This window comes from Propithecus coquereli, unplaced genomic scaffold (genome assembly GCF_000956105.1).
Source record: "Propithecus coquereli isolate 6110/MARCELLA unplaced genomic scaffold, Pcoq_1.0 Scaffold256, whole genome shotgun sequence".
NCBI classification, from domain to species: Eukaryota; Metazoa; Chordata; class Mammalia; order Primates; family Indriidae; genus Propithecus; species Propithecus coquereli.
In genome coordinates this window covers 1,290,678-1,313,654 of record NW_012148130.1, presented here as the reverse complement: position 1 = coordinate 1,313,654, position 22,977 = coordinate 1,290,678, and the positions used below count along the sequence as shown (strand labels likewise).

At 43.8% G+C, this 22,977-nt stretch overlaps 1 protein-coding gene across 3 annotated transcripts in view; it reads left to right on the top strand.

Annotated features, from left to right (window-relative positions):
• The first annotated feature begins 5,265 nt into the window (after positions 1 to 5,265).
• MARK3 (MAP/microtubule affinity-regulating kinase 3) overlaps positions 5,266 to 22,977 on the top strand; it is an 88,175-nt gene continuing 70,463 nt past the window's right edge. For all 3 annotated transcript variants that reach the window (XM_012647086.1, XM_012647085.1, XM_012647084.1), the window contains exons 1-2: positions 5,266 to 5,969; positions 14,187 to 14,378. In XM_012647086.1, the coding sequence (XP_012502540.1) occupies positions 5,919 to 5,969; positions 14,187 to 14,378 (243 nt within the window). In that variant the 5' untranslated portion in view covers positions 5,266 to 5,918. The remainder of the gene's footprint in view (positions 5,970 to 14,186; positions 14,379 to 22,977) is intronic.

Sequence of the window (22,977 nt, the reverse complement as noted above, 5' to 3'; positions counted from 1 at the left end):
AAACAAAAAAGCTTAGCTTCTATCACTCTACCCTGATTAATTTTTAATTAATTGTTAATCAACTCATTAACTGTAACGAGAATTATAGTTCTCACGTCCTAAGTTACATTGTTCATAAATTCTTTTATGTGTGCCCTGTGACATGAGTGTTAGCACTCTTCACGCCACTGTTCACAGCTACGTCAAACACTTCTTTGCACAAAGTAGGTGCTCAGTAAACAGTATGGAGAGAAGGAAGGAAAAACGCAGGAGAGAGGAAGGAAGAGGGAGGGCAGCCACTGAAGGTTAATGTGGCCTGTAATGATGCCACCCAAGGGGGTCCGATGGCTCCGAGGGTGGGGCAGCAGCCTAAGTAAAGGAGTAAATATTCTTTCTTCAAAAAAGAACTTAGGGCCGGGCGCGGTGGCTCATGCCTGTAATCCTAGCTCTCTGGGAGGCCAAGGCGGGTGGATTGTTTGAGCTCAGGAGTTCGAAACCAGCCTGAGCAAGAGGGAGACCCCGTCTCTACTAAAAATAGAAAGAAATTAATCAGACAACTAAAAATATATAGAAAAAATAGCCGGGCATGGTGGCGCATGCCTGTAGTCCCAGCTACTCGGGAGGCTGAGGCAGGAGGATCGCCTGAGCCCAGGAGTTTGAGGTTGCTGTGAGCTAGGCTGACGCCACGGCACTCACTCTAGCCCGGGCAAAAGAGTGAGACTCTGTCTCAAAAAAAAAAAAAAAGAAGAAGAACTTAGACTTTATTGTTTCTGAAAAACCTAATATTTGTATTTGGGAGATGTGCTGACTTTAATAGGTCAACCCTAAAAGAATGGGGAGGTCTGAGGCTCTGGGAGTGCTTGCGTGGTTTATTCATTCCTTCTCTCCGCCATCCTTTGTAGCACACCTGTCTTTGTAACCAGCAGGTGTCAGAGCCACCAGGCAGGAGGCTGAGGGCACCGCTTTCTGTCCGTGGGAGCTTGAGCAAGCCCTTGCCCTGCTGCGTCTGCCCGTCCTTGTCTGCAAAGCAGAGGCAATGGTGAGAACGCGGACACCTTGTCTTGCACCGCAGGATCCCTTACCAAGGGGTTTTACATCCCGTTTCCTATAAGGAGCCCAATACCCAGTGAGGTAGGTGAAATTGGAGGAGGAAACCTGGAGGGAGGAGTGATTCTCTAACTCCCAGTCATGTGTGGCCTAATAAGCCTTGACCTATGTCTCCAGCCTCCAAGTTCGGTGCTCATCTCAGCGGCGGGGGCGGGAGGCGGCTCCTCTGGGCTGTGGGAGGTGAACTGTGTACATGCCGTGCTGGCTGCTCTCTGGGCATTTTTTCCACGGACCCCTGCAGTGGAAAGTACTAGTCCCATTGCACTGGTTACGAAACTGAGCCTCCAAGACATAAAGTGATTTGTCCCAGGGACCCCAGTGTGCAGGGTCATAACCAGGGCTCAAATCCAGGCTCCAAACTCCAAAGCCCTCGCTTCTATCCCGCCGCAGTTGTCTCCCTGGACCTTTGGGTGTAGTTGCAAACAGTGGGTCTTCCCAGCTCAGAGCAGAGTGGACGGGGGGAGAGGGCATCTCCAGAAAGCTGCGCTGTCAGAGTCTAGCAGTGACACCCAGCAGACACCTGCATACGTGTGCATCTGGTGCCAGATGGACAGCGATCACCTCCAGCAGACCGGAGCTAGGCAGTGAATGCAGGACTGTATCCCCAGGGCCGTCGCCCTATTGCGGAGGAGCGTGGGGACTGATGAAAGGCTCACCCTGAGTTGTGAGGAAAGCTGACATGACTTTTCAGAATGGCGTGTTTAGGAAGGCTGGGAAGTCTCTGGTCCAGCTGAGAAGCATCCCATCCATAATTAGCTTGAGAGATGCAGTTCCGCAGAAGCGAGGAGGGCAGAAAGTCGCTGCCAGTAATCTATACTGAGCTTTTAATTGGGCCCTGCGCTGACCTAAGCACACGCAGCTAGAAGGCCCTACACTTCCCCAGAACAAAGGGAAGAGATTGCCATTAGGCCACAGAACAGAGTGCAGGCCTTGGAGTCCAACCCTGGCTCATCAGTAACGCTGGACAAGTTACAGCGGGGACTCTGGAATGGACTTTGTATTTCCCAAAGCCCCCAAGCATCTAGGGCCTACCTGGGGTGTCCCAAGAACTGCACCTACTGTCCCTCTTTCCCCTGCCTGTAGGCATGGTGACCCCAATGTCCCATAATGACTCCACTCTGCCTTTCTCCATCCCTGCCGCTTTATATACTCTCAGTGCGCAGCTCCTGGTCTACTCTCTGTCCGTTACACACACACACACACACACACACACACACACACACACGTACACCCAAGGAATGGCTCCCGGGTGCCAACAGTTCCCGTACTCTCTGGTGGGAGAGTGTGCTTGCAAGTGCTGTGTGTGGTGACAAGCCCGAAGCAGCCTTTCCAACCCATGCAAACTAGACACAGGCAGAGAGCACAGGCCTGTGGGGCAGGTGTTCTGACGCGCAGCACGAAGGTCTTGGTTAGGAAGACACCGGGCTGCAAGTAACCCTCTACCCAGCTGTAGTGGCTCCAACCAGCGGGGGCTTGTTTTTCTTGCACAAGAAGTCTGGAGGACAGCGGTCTCACCGCTAGTGTGGGTAACCAAAAATGCCATCAGGGACCTAGATTCTTTCCTTGCGCTGCTGGGGCTGGGCGGTGTGTTGAAGCACACACGCGCCCATGTGCTCACACAAGCTGTGGAACAAAGACATGTGGCTGGGACTGGAGAGATCTGGGCCCCCTCTTGGGCTCTGCTGCTAACTAGCTATGCAACTTCAGACAAGTCACTTCATCTCTTTGTTTCATTTATTTTTAAAATTGTGGCAAAATACACATAAAATTTACTGTCTAACCATTTTTAAGTGTACAGTTCAGTGGCGTTGAGTACATACACACTGCAGTGCAATTCATCTCTGTAAGTCTTTTATCTTCGCAAGCTGATACTCAGCCCATTAAATAAGAACTCCTCGTTCCCGTCTCCCCCAGCCCCAGCAACCACCATTTCACTTTCTATCTCTATGAATTTGACTACTCCAGGTAACTTATGTAAGTGGGATCATACAGAATTTGTCCTTTTGTGACTGGCTTGTTTCCCTTACCATAGTGTCCTCGAGGTTCATCCATGTTGTAGCATGTGTCAGAATTTCCTTCCTTTTTAAGGCTGAACAATGGTCCATTGCATGGACAAGGCACAATTTGTTTACTCATTCGTGGATGGACGTGGGTCACTTTCACAGTTTAACTACTGTGAATAGTGCTGCTACGAACATGGGTGTGCAAATATTTGACACCGTGTTTTCATTTCTTTTGGGTGTCTACCCAGAATTGGAATTGCTGGATCACACAGGAATTTTATTTGCGATTTCTCAAGAAACACCGCACTATTTTGCACAGCAGCTGCACCATTTTACATTCCCACCAGTAGCACACAAAAGTTCTAATTTCTCCACATTCTTGCCAACACCTATTATTTTCTGTGTAGGACTATTTTATTTCCAGCTTCTGATGTCTTGTGGTGGCCTTGCTTCTTTTTTTAAAATGTTTTTTCTTTTTCTTTTCTTTTTTTTTTTTTCGCTTTAGAGACAGGGTCTTACTCTGTTTCCCAGGCTGGAGTGCAGTGGTATGATCACAGCTCACTGCAACCTTGAACTCCTGGGCTCAGGTGTTCCCACCTTAGCCTCCTGAGTAGCTGGGTCTACAAGTACATGCCAAAACTCCTGGCTAACTGTCAAAATTTTTGTAGAGATGGGGGTCTCAATATGTTGCCCAGGCTGGTCTCGAACTCCTGACCTCAAGCAGTCCTCCCACCCTGGCCTCCCAGAGTGCTGGGATTATAGGTATGCACTCCTCCCAGGCTGGAGTGCAGTGGCTATGCACAGGCAAGATCATGGCCCACTATGGTCTCAAACTCTTGCGTTCAAGTGATCCTCCCACCTCAGCCTCCAGAGTAGCTGGGATTATAGGCCAGGCTTAATATTTTAAATAGAGTCACTCTTGGCCCCTTGAGCACTCCCCGCTGAGTGTGAGATGGGAGCCCTGACTGTATCTTAGTCCTCAGGTGTTTTTATATCAGGAGCATCTGGCCTCTCTGGGAGTGATTCAGGTGTTTAAAGATATATATCTTTCATGGAGCAGGAAATGACTCAGACATAGCAAGAGGGTTGCAAGACGGCTGGCGGACCAAAGTGAAACCATGACATACCCACCCACCGTAAGGGCTTACCTGTTACCAAAGCTTTAGGAACTGCGTTCGAATCCCAGCTGTTACTAACCAACCTGGGTACTTTGGCCAAGTCTCTGCAGCCTCCTAGACTTAAGATTGCATGGTGTATCTGTCCATCTTATAGGGTTACCCTGTGGCTAAATGAGGTAACAAACGTAAGGTATCCACAAGGTAGACTCTCAGTTCATGTTACCCCATCCCACACCGCTCTCCCTCCTTGGAACCCCGCACCATGGATTCCATCCACCACTGGCCAGGTGCTGAGCAGAGGCACTGAGCACACAAAGAGGTTAGTGGGCAAGGCAGGCCCCCAAGGGAGGTAGCATGTCCAGTGTTCCAGCCTGCAGGCGTCTACCAAGCCTAGCCCCAGGGTGGCACCCAGGGATGATGCTTCCAGCCTTCCAGCAGCTACACGCTGGCTATAAGAGCCTGGTTATAAATCCCCTACAGGTTCCCCACCCTCACCCACTTTGTACCACCTTCGTTATTGCACTCTTCCATCCGGATGGCATTTAGCTGGGTCTGGGTTTGTCACACTCCTGATCGCCAGCACTTTGAGGGCAAGAGGCGCCTGTGGCCCCCGGGATCCGTGCCCAGGCCCTGCCTGCCCAGAGCCAGAGGCAGGAAGGTCACAGTTAAGGATGCAGGAGCCGGGCTCCTTCCCGAAGCCCGGGTCCTATGGCTCCATTAGGTGCAGCACAGTCCCGGAGGTGCGACCTCAACTCTTACACACAGTAGGCGCTCTACCTGTAATGCAGCCAACCCAGATCCATATTCTGTAAATGCCAACTCAGCAGTCGGGCTCGTGCTGCCGCCCAGGGCCGTTTCCCGGCTCTTTCGCTGGTGCCCACGCGCTACGTACAGTGGGAACCTGCCGCCCCTGGAGCCAGCGGAGACCCAGCCGGCCCTTCCCAGCCCTCGGCACCGCCCCCTCCGCGGGGACGAGGCCAAGTCGCCCCTAGCAACAGCGGTCCGGCCGGCTTTCTCGGGCCACGCTGATTGGCGGAACTCCGGGAGGCGGCGAAGCCGTCACTTCCTGTATCCGGAGGCCCCAGAGGAAACCGAGGGGCGGCCATCTTGGGTCCGTGAGGCTCGGGGGTGCCGGGAGCAGCGGCGTCTGCAACCACCAGGGCGGAGGCTGAGGCGGAAAGCAAGCCGGAGAGGGAAAAGCAGCCGCGCGCAGGCGCCTCCTCCACAGCCCCCTCCATGGTCGGCGCTCGCAGCCCGCGGCGGCCTGTCTTGCGCTCCACCTCTTCCACATCCTTCTCCTCTTCAGGGGCCGCCGGCGGCGCTGTGTGGAGGCCCCGGAGCTGAGATCCGTGGCGCGACGGGCGGGAGCGGAGGAGGAGGCGTGGGGGCGCGGGCTCGCGGGGCGCCCTGAGGCGAGGGGACGCCGGCGGGCCGACCCGCAGCCCGCAGCCCGCCGGCCCGGCCCCGCCACCGCCGCCCGCCGGGGCTCCTCGCCGCGGCCGCCGGGGCAGGAGGAGAATGGGCCCCGGGACCTGCCGGGGGACGGCCCGGGCCAGGCCCGGGATCTAGACGGCTGTAGGGGGAGGGGATCCGCCCTCCCCACGGCACCGCACCAGAGCCGCTGGGGACTCGAAGACGCAGGTCGCCGGCCTCCTAGGGCTGTGCTGTTTGATTTTCAGCCTCGCATTGTGCAGAATTAAAGTGCAGTAAAATGTCCACTAGGACCCCATTGCCAACAGTGAATGAACGAGACACTGAAAACGTAAGTAACCTGGGCGTGCTCGTTGGCAGACCTTCAGGGTGGCCTTCGTTCTCCTCGGGCTGTGTCTGGCAGTCGGGCGTTCCGCTTCCCCCGAACGCTCTGGAAATAGAGGGCAGGCTGTAGCCACCCGAGAGGCAGCCCGGAGGGACCGTTTACTCCAGAAGGCAGCCCTGTCCCGCCGCTCGCGTGCGGTGTGCGAAGTGTATTGGTTATGCCGGCAGTCTGCTTTCTTAATAAAGCCCCTAAGTTGCGGCGTTGCCGTGCAGTGGGTCATCCAGGTGGGCGTCAGATCACTGCAGTGGTCGGCGCTCATTTTAACCAGGATCTCCTTTTTAATTGATCAGGTAGTTCTCGAGAGGCTGTCAGGTTAAAAAACATACGTTCTTGGTGCTAAGAGACACCAGTTGGGCCTAGTAAACTTTCTGTAAAGGGCATTTGTTTAAAATGGTGTGGAATTAAATTTAATGACAGTCACTAAAAACTAAGTGCCCACTGAGGGGTCTTTGCGGTCCCCTTAGGAACTCCACAGCTCTACTCAGAGGAGCTCTCCAAGAGAGCGCAGCCTTTTTTAGGGAGCAGCTTCCTTTCCATGCAAATCTGTCTTGAAGGAGCTGGATAAGCGTTTTGAAAGATGTAGAGTGAAGCTGTGCTCTGCCACTCACTGCCTAGCCAAGGGACACCCCCTCGGGGCTCTGCTTTCCTCCTTCCTAAAAAGAAGTTGGCTTAGATGAACTCTTAGGTCCCATCCAGCGCTCACATCCTATGATTTTATGAAAGGAACCTTTGATTTTGTTCATGTGGACCTTTAAAAAAATGTCAGGGACAGCATTGTTAGGAAATGACAACTTGTAGAAACTTCATTGAAGAAATGTTTTGACTCTGTGCAAGTGTTTTGTGAACACTCTAGCACTGGGTTCAGAAGTGTTCCAGTCTAGTTGTTGGTTATCTTCTGTAAAACATCTAGCAAACAACTTGCGAAGAAACTTCACTGGCCTTTGATTATAAGTGTTAAGAGGTAATTGCTGGCAAGAACATAACATCTCTTAGGAAAGGCTTCCTTGCTCTGTGTGTTTTCATGCTTTCAATAATGTCTTGAGACACTGTGTCCTAGTGGTATGAAATGCCTTCATTTTAATCTTCAACATGCCTCTTGTTTGCTGATAGCTGTCAGGTGATTTAATCTGTTTATGTAAACCTTAGTCTAAAGTTTAGACTCTAAAGCATCCCTGTAATATATTCGTGTATAGGATTTAATGCTTCGTAAGTAAGTATCGTGGTATATGTTCTTCCACCTGAGATGGATTAGAAAATTATATAAAGAGTGAATGATAGAAAATCTTAAACTAGGTGAGTCGGTGAACTCATTTTCTTATAGCCCTTTTGAAGGAACCCATTTCTGACTTGATCATTTTTTTGTTCCTTGACTACCCAGAAGAATGGAACATGCAAAAAAGTGAGCTCATTATTTTTGATCATTGATTTTCACTCAGAGAAGCAAAACCTTACATTGAACCAGAGCAGGAGCTCCATACTTTCTAAACTGAAGCCCAAAACAATCATAGTAGACTTGTGTTAACAAAAGATTTCGAATGGATCTTCTTCCAATATATGTTTCAGTGAGGGACATTCAGAGAAGAAATGGGCTATTTTTGTTCAGGGATGCATGGCTGTGAATATTTGTGGTTGTTATTGACTAACTCGGCCCATTCCTGTTCTTTAGTTAATTTGTTGAATTATTTTGTAATATTTTTGTATGTCATTAGAAATTACTTTATTCTTTAAAAGCAACCTAAGGTACGAAGTATGCCTTTTCTTTGTTTTCGTGTAATGTATTTAAAATCGAATTTTTGACAATGTTAAGATCACAAGTTTATTGCATTATCATTGTGTTAATTCACCATGCCCTGTTCCATTTTTAACTGTTGTATGGGCATGTTCTGGAAGTGGCTGTGTATCTGTCACAGTGTGATGCCTTTTGTCGGTGTTACACCTCAGGCGTATATCGTGTTATTTACCTATCATTACTGCACCAATAAGTATTAGACTTAACTGCCAATTGAGTGGTAAGTGCACAAGAATGAATGGGAGCTCTTGTCTGTTGTGAAGCTCTTTTGTTAAAGTTAGGTTTATTGAGATATAACATTCACCCTTTAAGTATTGACAAAATGTATAGTCACATGATCACCATCACAATCAAGATGTAGAACATTTCCATCACGAGGAAGGTGGCTTGTAGCCCTTGACAGTCAGTCCCCTCTCCCTTCCCCAGCCCCTGTCAACTCCCTGATCTGTTTTCTGCCCCTGTGGTTTCTCCTTTTATAGAATGTTATGTAAATTCAGTCACATAGTATATAATGTTTTATGTGACTTCTTTCACTTAGCATAATGTTGAGATTTGTGTTTTTATGTGTATCAGTGGTTCGTTCCTTTTTTTTTTAACGGGGGTCTTGCTGTGTTGTCACAACTGGGAGGGTGGCAGTGGATTTTGCTGACCAGGAATGCTGCTAAACATTGTACACTACGCAGGACAGCCTCCCACTACAGAGAATCATCTGGCCTAAAACGTCAGTAGTGCCAGGGCTGAAAACCCTGGTATGTCGTGAGCCCCTATGTGCGCAACAGCTCAACGGCCAATCTTAGTTCATCTCTTCCGTCCCCCAAGAAGCAAATTCAGCAATACATCATATCATTTCCTCTCTAAAGTTTTTAGAAGAGATAAAGCCTCTTTTTAGAAAACATCAATACCTGGGTCATATTTTCTTAATATCAAATATTCAGATGATGTCTAAATTTCCTGATTTTGTCTGATTTTTTAAAACTTTGTTCAAATTAGAATCCAGCTTGTGGCCGGGTGCGGTGGCTCACGCCTGTAATGCTAGCACTCTGGGAGGCCGAGGCAGGTGGATCGCTCAAGGTCAGGCGTTCGAGACTCCGTCTGTACTAAAAAATGGAAAGAAATGATCTGGACAACTAAAAATATATATATAGAAAAATTAGCCGGGCATGGTGGCACATGCCTGTAGTCCCAGCTACTCGGGAGGCTGAGACAGAAGGATCGCTTGAGCCCAGGAGTTTGAGGTTGCTGTGAGATAGGCTGACGCCACGACACTCTAGCCTGGGCAGCAGAGTGAGACTCTGTCTCAAAAAAAAAAAAATTAGAATCCAGCTTGAATTCATACGTTACTGTTGGCAGATACGTAAAATAAGATGCTTTTTAAGGCAACAAGAAAGTTTGTGTTTTAGTTTATGTTCTACAGTTGACTTGAATGGAACCATGGACAAATCCTTTTCCTATACTGGCAAAATTAGAAATGTATTTTTCACTTAAATTTCAAAGCATATGATAACTTTGTAAGCCTGGGTTATTTGCCAAAGTACCAGAGGCCCCAGTGCTTTGCCAGTTACCTATTTAACAGCTCCTGATATTCCTGTATCACGTACTTAATTATTAATGCAGACAGTCAGCAAGATTCCTTACTTCTGTGAAATAGATAAACTGAAGGTATTATTGTCTAGCCAGACTGAATTAACCCGTTCAGCAAATTCGAGTGCCTACTGTGTATATGACACTGTCCTAGGTGCTATAGAGGATATATACTTGGGAAGCCTATCATTGCTACTCTGTAGAACTTCCCACTCCCTGCAGAACAAGCACGCTGAGCTTTGTGAAACTAGCCTGTAAACTCTCAAATTTAAGCAAGCATTAGAATCACCTGGTGGGTTGATAATAGCACTGATCGCTGGTCCCCACCCCTAGACCTTGATTGTGTAGTTGGGACCCCAGAGTTACATTTGTAACAAGTTCCCAGGTGATGTTGATGGTTCAGGACCAGGGACCACAGTTAAGAATCACTGCCTTAGTGTTCAGTGAAGTGTTGCTAACTAAGCTGTATTCCTTTTAGATTGTACTGTGACTACAGAGACATTTCTAATAGATTTAATGAAGTTTTCGGGTTCCATGAGTTTTTTAAAAACTAATTGTATGTTAAAAAAAATGCGGTTGTGGAAAATAAGAGTAGTTACCCATTTGTTGATCACTTACTATATACCAGGCAACAGTATATAGTATATCAGTATATAATATCTCTTTTAAAATATGTAATGTGATTTTATTTAATGTGCTTCTTAGCTTCCAGCACAACTATCCAATCTATTAAATCAAGCTGTTTGAGCTTTTTTTTTTTAAAAGTTGATTTGTAAAAGAATTCATATTTTATATTGGGTCACAGTGTTCCAGGAAAGATCTTATAGACTTCAATTTGCCCATCGTTTTCATCTTCTGAATGTAAATTACGTAAAGGTTGAAATTTGCGGGAAGCAAAACGTTGGTCATTTCAATTATTTATGTAGTTCATGATGTACATTGTAATTACTTATAAGAGACTTATATAGTGCATGATTTACATTGTAATTAGAGACTCATACACAGTCAAATATAAATTACCAGTATCTTTTGTCTTTGATTTCAAAGAGGATTGACTCACATCCATTTTAAAATTTCAAATTAAACCCGAAGGAGAAAATAAATTTCTTAGCTGGGAATCTTTAGTGTCTTATCTTACATAAGAGGTTAAAGAATGTGGAGTTGGAGTTGGTTTGCAAATAGTAATAGTAACTTTGTGCTGACCCTGTGCACCTGCCTGTACAGAGTAATGGGAGGGCGGAAGTTGGTACTGGAAGAAAAGGACTTTTTTTTTGGAGTCTAACTTTTTCTTCAACTTAGTTCTTTAGCACTGCACTCTAGCCACCTGAGCTACTCAGCCATGGTTAGTCTTACATACTCTCATGTAGACTAGGTAAGACATTGTTTCTGTGGGCTCTTGGAGTTCAAAGGTGAAGCTCAAACAAAGCAGATGTTTTGTCCGTATTTCTGGTTAATAGTTAGGCAGTTACTTTTGAATGGAGCCTAAGTATTGCGGGGTTTGTGTCATGGACATTTTACACAAAAATGTGTATTGGTAGAATTTAATATGGAATCTGAATAAGGTTCCACTTAATAACCCCATTCATTATGCGATCAGTACCTTTATGACGCATTGACTACATGGCAGATACTAGAATAGGAATCCTGGAGAGGAGTAGACCTTTCAGCTAACAGTTCACTAGCCAGAGGGATGATTCAAACTGTGGCAGGCATCCTTTGTTATTGAAGGCATTCCAGGCTGTTTTTCACAGCGTCTTTTCACATTGTGTCTCCACCTCTTTCCTCCCTTTCCTAACCCCTGCCTGTCCTCCCTTTCCTAGTCCCTGTCCTCCCTTTTTTAGTTTTTGCTTGGTTTTTTTTTCCTAGCTCCTGCTGCCTGTCCTCCCTTTCCTAGCCCCTACCTATCCTAGGCCTGCCAGTGGTACCTGCAGGCGTGTATTAGCTTTACTAGAGGAGTGGATTAAGGAGCTTACATTTTCTTCTCTGAAATCATCCAAAGAAGATTGCCATCTAGACATTTAAGATATTCAATGATAAAGAACCTTCCCCATACCATGGTGAAGTATTCCAACATTTTTCCCCATTTCTGTTAACTTAGTTCAGGTTCTTAACATGTATTTGCTGCTTATTACATAGTTCTACTTACTATTGCTGTGGAACAAACCACTCCACAATTTAGTGTAAAACAACAACCATTTTGTTATTGCTCACAGATTGTGTGTCAGGATTTCAAACAGGCTGGCTAATCTACTGTGTCTAGGACCTCAGTTGCAGGGGGCCTTGAAAGGACAGGGGGATTTGAACAACTGGGCTGGAGGCCCTACGTCATAGACCATTCCTTTGCTCACATATCTGGCACCTTGGCAGGTATAGTTAGAAGACTGGGACTCTTGGTCAGAGCGACTGTGCGCTCAGGGTGATTGCGCTTCTCCCATGGTGATTCCGTGTTCCATCAAACAAGGCAAAAGCTTCCTGCCTTTTATGATCTAGCTTCAGAAATCACGTCATGTTACTTCTGCCATTCTGTCTTGGCTAAAGCAGTCATGAGCTTACCCAAATTCAAGGGAAGGGGCCCACCTTCTTAATGGAAGGTGTGTCAGAGTCTTTGGGATCATGTCTTTAAGCCACCAAAATATTAATCGTGACCTTCTGGGTTTATAATTTGACACCTACCATTTTGTTGCGTGGGCTAGGGCAAGTTATCTAATTTTTTTGTGCCCTGGTTATCTCATCTATAAAACAAGGTAGGTAATAATAACAACCTCATAAGCCTATTAAAAGGACAAGGGCTTCCATCATCTGATCTCCTTTACCTCTTTGTCCTATCTCCTCTCTCCTACTCACTACACTGGTAGTCCCAGGTGTCTCCTTGCTGTTCTTGGAAAAACCAGGCCCACTCCAATCTCAGGGCCTTGGCACTCTTTGTTCTCTTTGCCTAGAGCACTTTTCTTCTAAATATCCACATGACTCATGCTCTCACCTCTTCATCTTGTTCAAATGTCACCTCAGTGAGGCATACTCTGATGCCCCATGGCCCTCCCAATCCCCTTAACCCTGATCTAATTTTTTTCCATTGCATTTGTTATCCTTTAACATACTATGTAATTTTAATGTTTATTGTGTTTTGTCAATTTTCCCTGTGATACTAAAAGCTCTATAAGAACAGGAATATGTGTTTTGTTTACTGATACTATTCCAAATATCTACAACATGCAAGTCATTTATTATAGGTGACCAATAAATATTGGTTGAATTACTGAGTGACTAAATGAGACAAATGGGTAAAGCATTTAGAAGAATACCCGACACATAGTAATACATAAATGTTAGTCATCGTCAGCATTAATGGTCTGTTACGGTCTTCTGATTTATCATTTCTATCCCTGTGTCCTCAGCCTCTCCCATCTATATAATTCATTACAGTGGGATTATCTTACTCCTTTTTTAAAAGCTTAGACTACTTTCTTAAAGGGAGATGTAGTGAAAAGAGTCTGGGCTTAGAAGTGAGAGTTAAAAATGGGAGCCTGGGAGAGGCATGGTGGCTCACTCACGCCTGTAATCTCGGCACTCTGGGAGGCTGAGAGGGAGGATCACTTGAGGCCAGGAGTTTGAGACCAGCCTGGGCAATAAGCGAGCCTCTTTCTCTGCAAAAAATAAAAAAAATTAGCTAGGCATGGTGGTGTGTGCCCCTGTGGTCCCAGCTACTTGGGAGGCTGAGGCAGGAGGATCACTTGAGCCCAGGAGTTTGAGGTTGCTGTGAGCTAGGGTGACACCACTGCACTCCAGCCTGGGCAACAGAGTGAGATACTATCTCAAAAAAAAAAAAAAAAAAAAAAAAAAAAAAAAAAAAACCAAGACACTTGATTTTCATTTTCTTTAACATGATTATATTACAAAGTAGTTTGTTAAGTTCACCAGCTGGATGAGGCTTGTTTTGACCTGTAGGTATAGAAAGTGACTGAAAGAAGGGACATTTTTCTGGATATAAAGGTGGAAAAGAGAAAACTATAAAGGAAGTTGAAAGCTGCTGTATGTGCATGTGGAGTGAGAAGCCCCCCGTGAGCAGGAGGTAACAGCCACAGCAGGGTGGGGAGTGGAGCATCTAATCCTTTGAGCACTTGCGGGGCCCGGGCCGAGGGAGCAGGAGCAGCAGGGTGTTTGTGCGTATGGAAGAGCACACAGTATGTACACAGAAGCACAGCTCTTGGACCTGAGCGTTTCATAGAGTTACAGGCATATATGGTTCGTTTTACCTTTGTTGAGCACATTGAGTGCTTTATTCATCTATTCAACAAATATTTATCAAGGGCCACACAGTCTAGCTGTTTCTTTAAGCACATTTTTTTGAATTATTAGCAGCATAATGTAGAAAGAATTTGGGAATGCAGATTTTCTTTGGATTTCTCACTAAATGGTTATGTGGCTGCATCCTCATCCGGGGAATATTGACAGCTGTTCTGCTGCTTTACGCCGTGGTGAGGGTCAGATGTGCGGGTGTGTTTGCTAGCATGTGAAAGTTAAGGTCTGTATGACTGGAAGGCAGTCGTTTTATCTGACAGCCACATATTCAAAGTGTCTAATTTCTTTCTGAAAACCCACTTGAAATTTTTCTTTTCAACCTTCTCATTTTCCTCACAAATTTGTATCGTGTGGTTAAATTCCTTTGAAGTACTAGATACTTTAGGATTAAAATTAAAGCAGCAATGTTTTGTTTCTTCAACTAGAGGCTCTTAAAACTTGGCAAGTACTATGTGTTCTCTCATTTCCTTGTCTTTGTGTATGCTGTGTTGTAGCACACGTCACACGGAGATGGGCGTCAAGAAGTTACCTCTCGCACTGGCCGCTCTGGAGCTTGGTGTAGAAACTCTATAGCTTCCTGTGCAGATGAACAACCTGTCATCGGAAACTACAGACTGTTGAAAACAATCGGCAAGGGGAATTTTGCAAAAGTGAAATTGGCAAGACATATCCTTACAGGCAGAGAGGTAAATACGAATTATGCTTATTTCGGTTTTAACATTGTCTTTATTTCCGTATGAGAGAAAAAAAGAATGTTTGGGCTTATTTCTAAGCCAATTAAATTTTTTTAAAGAACATCAAACACATATTGTCTGGGAGTTTTTTTGTTTTCCTATTACTTTAAATGTTGTGAATATTATATTGAGTGTTTGAATAGTCTTCACCTTTAAAAATGGGTAGTGTTTTGTTCTTTTGCAATAGTAAGTGTCTGCCACCACAGTAAAAAATTGTCTTAAACTTCAGGTATGCACTTAAGTGTATATGCTTATGGTACTTGCAAATCATTTGTATTGTGTATATTTACAGATTTATCCTCGAGGTTTCTTCCTCTCTTTCTAAATACTTTTCTCGTAGCTTATGTTTGACGGGTTATAGTGCAAGAAGGCACATATTTTCCTAACCTTCGTGGTACTGGCTTTTTGCTCAGCCTTATTCTTTATTTATGAAAATACATGCATCGGGCCAGGCGTAGTGGCTCATGCCTGTAATCTTGACACTCTGGGAGGCCAAGGTGGGAGGATTGCTTGAGCTCAGGAGTTCAACACCAGCCTGAGCAAGAGTGAGACCCTGTTTCTGCTAAAAATAGAAAAATTAGCCAGGTGTGGTGGTACACGCCTGTAGTCCCAGGTACTTGGGAGGCTGAGGCAAGAGGAGTTTGAGGTTGCTGTGAGCTAGGCTGGCGACACTGCACTCTACCCAGGGTGACAGAGTGAGATTCTGTCTCAAAAAAAAAAAAAAAAAAAACATTTAAAATCACAAAATTAACTCCTCGTCACATTCTTTTTGTGTGGTATAGAGCCTGCTTTGCTGCTTTGATGTGGTTTCTTGCAGTTACATCTTTGCACCTGCTGTTCCCTCTGCCTGAAGTACTCCCCCACCCTTCCGTGTAGGGATCATTTCTTCTGCAAAGTAGTCATTGACAGACCCCCTTCCCCAGACATAGGACTCAATAAAAATCCTGGTATTTCCCTTGTATGGCACAAATTACATTGTATTGGAATTACTTATTTGTCTCCCCGTCTGGTCTTATAGGCTACCCCTAATCTGTAGGGGTAGCCAAAAGTACTTGACGTAGTCCTCAGCACCTGTTAGGTACTTAATAAATACTTCTTGAATGAATCTAATAATACTTTTGAAGGAAGCTTTTAGAAGAAATGCTGTCCGGGCATGGTGGCTCATGCCTATAATCCTAGCACTCTGGGAGGCCTAGGTGGGAGGATCACTTGAGCTCAGGAGTTCGAGACCAGCCTGAGCAAGAGGGAGACTCCGTCTCCACTAAAAAGACAAAAATTAGCCAGGTGTTGTGGCACACACCTGTAATCCCAGCTACTTAGAAGGCTGAGGCAGGAGGATTGCTTGAGCCCAGGAGTTTGAAGTTGCAGTGAGCTACAGTGACACCACTGCACTCTACACTGCAAGGGACAGAGCAAGACTGTGTCTCAAAAAATAAATAAATAAAAATGCTCTCCCTGTGCCAGACCCTCCTGGTGGATATGCCAAGACTGTGTGATACATGTGCCATGGCATTAATGCCCACAGCCCCCCTGGCTTGGGGCTGCTGGAGCAGGAGCCCTGGGCCCGGCATTCTGCCAGCAAGCAGCCTGTTTCCAGCAGCGCGCCCCTACAGATAGTCTTGTTTTCTGTGCATGCTGGAACTTGGAAAGGGTGGAAAACACTGGTCTACACCAACTGGAATCTTAAGTAAAGACTATAACCAGAACTTTACCTCTTCACAATTCATCTCAATTTTAGTGACAAAATCTCTTTGGATTTTTAGTTAGGACTCCTTGTTGTTGAGTCACTTGGACTGCATTTGGAATCTAAACAACAGGAGTGGGTAGAGCTAGCCTTGCAGCCCTTCATCAGAACTTTCTTGAGATAAGGAGCCAAACCTCTGAGTTCAGTTCCCACCAGTTCCAGGTGGTTACTGGCAGTTTCCTTCTGTAGGCAGAGATGGTGGGCTAGCAGAGCAGTGGGGCAGACAGACTCCCTTCCCTTTTACTTACATTGGCTGGAGTCTGACTGTGTTTACTTCTAGTAGTTTCTTTCTCCAGAAATGCTTGAATATGACTAGCATAGTGGCTTAATTTAAATCTTTTCTCGGCTTTTTAAAAAACTTTGAGCAAAACCATTTTACTGGTTTTTTTTCCTATTGTAGGTACGACCCAGAATCATATAAAATATAAACATGATAGAAATTTATTACGTAGAAAGTAAAAGTTCCTTGAAATTTCTCTCTTCAAAGAAAGTCACTTTCAGGCTGGGCGCAGTGGCTCATGCCTATAATCCTTTCACTGTGGGAGGCCAAGGCAGGAGGATCTTGAGCTCAGGAGTTCAAGACCAGCCTGAGCAAGAGCGAGACCTCATGTCTACTAAAAATATAAAAAATTAGCCAGGCGTGGTGGTGCACACGTGTAGTCCCAGCTACTCGGGAGGCTGAGGCAGGAGGATCGCTTGAGCCCAGAAGTTTGAGGTTGCTGTGAGCTAGGCTGACGCCCTGGCACTCTACTCAGGGCAATAGAGCGAAACTGTCTCAAAAAAAAAAAGATATTCAAAAGAAAATCAATTGCAACAGTTTGGTGTATATTCCCACTGTTTTTTATATAGACATTAACTTTTTGTTTATTTTAACAGAAAAGGGACTCATATGGAACATAATGGTAAGGGTTTTTTTACTTAGTAATGTACCTTGACCATGTCTGGGTCTTAGTACTCAAGAGATCCAACATGCTCAGTTTAATGGCAGCGTAGTCTTCCAGTGCATGGTGGTATCATAGTTTATTTCCAGTGGGCCTTGGGGTTGTTTCTGATTTTTTTGTTATAAACAGATCTGCAGTGAACGTTCTTCTGTATAACATTGTGTGCTCTTGTTAAGAGTGTTTCTGTAGGATAAATTCCTAGAAGTGGAAGTCCTTGGTCAAAGTGGATGAATATTTGACATTGTAATAAATACTGCTAAATCAGTTTTGAAAAAAAGTGAAGTACCTAGTTTATTATCCTACCAAAATGAATGAGAGTGTCCATTTTCCTACACCCATGCTTCACTGTAGATAATGTTTGTCTGATTGTTTTAGTCTATTTTTGCTGCTATAACAGAATATGAGAGACCAGGTAATTTATAAAGAAAAGAAATTTATTTCTTACAGTCCTGGAGGCTGGGAAGTCTAAGGCCTGCATCTGGCAGGGGCCTTCCTGCTGCGTCATAGCATGGTGGAAGGACAAAGAGAGGGAGGGGAAGAGAGAGGGAGAGAAAGGGAGGAAAGAGGGCAGAGCCCTCATGGCATAATCACCTCATGAAAGTCCCACCCCTTAATACTGCTCAGATGGCAATTAAATTTCAACATGAATTTGGGATGGGACAAACATTCAAACCAAAACACGACAGACAAAAAATGGTATGAGAAAACAAAAGTTACTTTTCCCTGATAACTGCTTATATTTATGATATTTTCATGTATTTTTGCCATTCATATTTTAAGAAGTTTTACATTTTTATGTAGTAAAATTATTTCATCTTTTTCTTTATTACATTTGTGTTTCATGTCTTGATGAGAATGGTTTATTTTGTACCACAATTTAAGAAACAATACTGTATTATCTTCTGATATTCCTCCTATGGCTCACATTTGAATATTTAATCCATTTGGTATATATTTGGAGGGATTGGTATGAGGTATGGGGATCTCACTTTTTTTTTTTTTTTTTTTTTACATGTTGATTACTACTCGTCCAGGAACCATCAGTTATTTCCCCACTGATCGAAGATACCTGCTTTACCACATAATAAATTTGCATATGCGTCCTTTTGTTTCTCTGATCTGTTATTTAGTCTCATACGCATGCCATGGTATTTCTTTTTTTTGAGGCAGAGTCTTCGCTCTCTTGCCCGGGCTAGAGTGCCGTGGCATCAGCCTAGCTCACAGCAACCTCAAACTCCTGGGCTCAAGCGATCCTCCTGCCTCAGCCTCCCGGGTAGCTGGGACTACAGGCACGTACCACCATGCCCGGCTAATTTTTTCTATTTTTAGTTGTTTGGCTAACTTCTTTCTATTTTTAGTAGCGACGGGGTCTTGCTCTTGCTCAGGCTGGTCTCGAACTCCTGACCTCAAGCAATCCACCCGCCTCGGCCTCCCAGAGTGCTAGGGCCATGGTATTTTTATTACTGCCACTTTTGATTGTATGTTTTGATGTTTTGAAGTAGTCTCTTACTGATAATTCTTATTTTTCAAAATTTTCATGGTTTTATTTGCCATTTACTCTTCCAGATAAATTTATTTTGTTTTATTTTTTTGAGACAGCGTCTTGCTTTGTTATCCCAACTAGAGTACAGTGGCGGCATCATAGCTCACTGCAGCCTCCAACTCCTGGGCCCAAGTGATCCTTCTGCTTCAGCCTCCCAAAGTGCTGAGATTACAGGCATGAGACATCTCATCCGGGCCCAGATGAATTTTAGAATCAAGTTGCCATGTTCCGAAAATGGAATGTGGAATTTTGATTAAATTATTTTTGATGGAACTAGTTGGGTTTATGAATTAATTTGTGGGGAAAATGGGATATTTTAATGATACAAAGTCTTTATATCCAGGAATATAAATTGTATCTCAGATTTGTTTTCAGGGTTTGTAACTTTCTTCATCTAGGTTTTGTATAATTCTTGTTAAAATTATTCCAAGGTATTTTTTTTTTTTTACCCCTGCCCCGCCCTGCCCACCTGTTCCAAGGTATTTTATAATTTTTGTTGCTATCGTAAATGAGTTTTTTCCCCTAGCTGTTGTGAATTTGTGGAAAGGTAAAAACAGCCATATAACATCGTGTATTTGGGTGAACTCAGTCTCATTCAGAACATGGAAAATTAAGCTTATATTATTTTAAAAATTGTACATTTTTTATTTTGTTATTTAGTTCTATGAATTTTAGCTTGTATATAGATTCATGTTACCACCACCATAATCAGAATACAGAATAGTCCCATTACTCCAAAAATCTCCCCTGTGCTGTCCCTTTGTGCTTACCCCTCCCCCACCACAACCTCCTGCAATCACCTGTCCTTCATCCCCATAGTTTTGCTTTTTTGAGAATGTCAGTAAATGGGATTGTACAACATGTAACCTTTTGAAACTGGCTTCTTCTCATTCAACATGATGCCTTTGAGAGTCATCCAGGCTGTTGCATATATTAATAGTTTGTTCTGTTTATTGCTGAGAATTATTCCATTGTATGGCTGGACCACAGTTTGTATCCACTCCTCCTCTGAAGGACATTTGGGTTGTTTGCAGTGTTTGGCAGTTATGAATAGAGCTGTAGATGTTTCTGTACAAGTTTTTATGTGAACATAAATTTTAATTTCTCTAGGATAGTTACCTAGGAGTGTCATTACTGGATCATATAATAAAAAAGTTAAGTAAATTTTTACTAGAAAATTGGTTTTCTTATAGGTTTATTATAGTACAGTGTAATGTTCCTAATAGAACCTCAAACCTCTAGTCTATTGATATTCTTATCATTTAGTACTCTTCTCAGCCCACTAAAAGCTAGCATCTATGTTTTTGTCAGCGTTCTTTTGCTGGGCAGTGATGTAGCTTGCCTACTGAGGTAACCAAAACCTCTAAAGAAAATCCAAAGAGTTGCAGGAAGTGGTATCAGAGATTCAGGGAAGTGTAATTCATTCTGAGTTAGTATAAGATAAAAGGTTATATGTGTTGTGTTAAGATGATTTTAACTGCCATCTTTGGGATCAGAACAGAGATGGAGTAGAATTAGATCGTGGAAAGAATCCCCTGAAGGAAGGGAGTAGGGATCATCTATATCATGCACTTAAGTCATAGAATGTTGTGAACATAAAAGGTGCTCATGAAAAACTCTGCATTCTTTGGAAGAAAGACATTTTTATTTAACAAACCTGTTATAATAGTGAATTATAACCAAGGTATATATATACATTCTGGGAACAGAATCAAGTCTTTAAATACAATGGTTGTGGTATAAGTTCAATTTAGATAGACTCCACTCTCTAGGATGATTCTTAGTTTTTAATTTTTAGACCATGAACCAGTCAGAGATGGGAAAATAAGGATCAAAATCCTTATTTTCTGTATTTTTAAAAAACACAAGTACCAGTTGTGAAATTCATCTAATTTAGCTCTTGGATGAGAATGCTAGCTCTTATCCTTATTGTCATGAAGACATCTGTCCCATATTTACTGTGAATTTGGGAATGTTAGTTGCATCTGCTTTCTTGCATTTTTGGCCAACTTTTCACAGCTTAAAGTTATTTTGGCTTCTGAAGTACTGTCCATTTTTATGCTACAGTTTTCTTTCAAGCTAAAGATTTTCTTTTAAGTTCAATTTTTCCCCCACTGGTTTTCATAGCCTCTCAGAGATCTTTCCCCTCATATAAACTGCAAGAGAACTCACTTGTGTCAGTCATTGGTACTTAATTGAAGCTATTTATTATCTTTAAAAAATTACTTTTCCAAAGTAATGCATACATGTAGCTTAAAAAGTCAAATATACTAAAAAGTTCCAAGTAGAATCAGAAGTTTCTTTTCTCACCCCTCTTTTTTTCACTATTGTTTACTCAAAGGCTCCCACTTTCAATTATTTAAGCTCTTCTGGTACTTTATCAGCTATCTCCAAATTTCTAGTTTTAGACATCACTGACTTCCTCCTTATGGAAGAGAAGGATATAGCTCTCTTATGTCTCACTTCTACATCTACTTTCCTTTCCCCATCCTTTCTAATGCAATGATATATTTGGTTAAACTTAGATTATTTACTTAATTAAGACTTTTTAAATATTGTTGACTTTTGGCTCTGATCATTTATTTTCTTACATAATTTTTAATTTTTTTAAAAAGTTTTTTTTGTTGTTATTAGGCTGGGCATGGTGGCTCACGCCTATAATTCTAGCACTCTGGGAGGCCGAGGTGGGAGGATCGCTTGAGGTCAGGAGTTTAAGACTAGCCTGACCAAGAGTGAGACCCCATCTCTACTAAAAATAGAAAAATTAGCCAGGCATGGTGGCTCACACTGGTAGTGCCAGCTACTCAGGAGGCTGAGGCAGGAGGATTGCTTGGGCCCAGGAGTTTGAGGTTGCAGTGAGCTACAGTGATGCTACTGTACTCTAGCTGGGACGACATAGTGACAATCTGTCTCCAAAAAAAAAAAAGAATAGGTGGGTATAAAAGCTCTTTCCAGGAACAGAGAAATTGAATGGTAGCTGCAGGGAGATGTTAGGCTAGAAGTTGGACAAAATATTAACATGTTTGCTAATGGGAATAATCTAACAGAAAGGGGAAAAGTTCTCCTGTGGGAGAGATTGGAGTGGGTGAGAGGGGATGGTCGAGGCACTGGCCTGGGAAAGCATGGACAGTTATTCCATAGAAACAGGAGGAAGGCAGAGGGTACTGGCATCACTGCAGATGAGGGGCTCCTTATGGTAATGGGAGTTTGTAGAAATTCTCTTCTGAGTATAGCTCTATTTTTTCAATACAGTGGAAAGCAAGATCATCAGCTAAGAGGGTATTGAGGAGATAGGTATTAGGGATCTGAAGAGGTTAAAATAGTCACCAAATAAGCAGGAGAGTGAATGGACTGGAGAAATGCAGTAGAATTGCCAGGCAGCCTTAAGGCTTCCCTGAGATTAGTGATCAAGGATTTTTTTTTTTTGAGACAGAGTCTCACTCTGTTGCCCAGGCTAGAGTGCCATGGCATCAGCCTAGCTCACAGCAACCTTAGACTCCTGGGCTCAAGCAATCCTACTGCCTCAGCCTCCTGAGTAGCTGGGACTACAGGCATGCGCCACCATGCCCAGCTAATTTATATATATATATATATAAATTTATTTTATATAAAAATTTTTTTTTAGTAGAGCCGGGGTCTTGCTCTTGCCCAGGCTGGTCTCGACTCCTGACCTTGAGCAATCCTCTCGCCTCGGCCTCCCAGAGTGCTAGGATTACAGGCGTGAGCCACCACGCCCGGCCAGTGATCAAGGATTTAAACTGGGAAGAATCAGCATGGCTGTGTGTTACTCTCCAGCCACATTCAGTTGCCTGGCTGCATGCATGGCATTTGCAGAGAATTGGGGTATTGTCTCACCCCAAATAAAGAAGCGAGTAAGGAGTAGGGGCGTTGTTGGGGAACATCAAGGGAGTCATTGCAGTGAAAGATGGATTGAAGTAAGAGCTTGAGAGGGAAGGCATACCGTAAGAAGTTGGTGGGGATCAGTGGATCCTGTTGCATTCAGACAATTATTGCAGTACTGTATTGAGTAAGCAGAAAAGGTAGGAGGAGTTGGTTAAAGAGTGGGAAGCTCAAAATTGAGATAAAGGGTTTCCAGATATAGGTCATGTCAAAGACAGGAGTATAACCATGGAAGCAACTTAAGTATGTAACCTTTTTTTTCCCTTTTCTGGAAGTTTATCCTGGTTTTAAGAAATTTCACAGTGAGGTACCAAGGGGTTGGTTTTCATTCATTATTCTTGGTGTTCATTGGACCCTTTTAATGTAGAGATTTTTATCTTTAGTTGTAGAGAATTGTCATTTTTTTTTTTTTTTTTTTTTTTT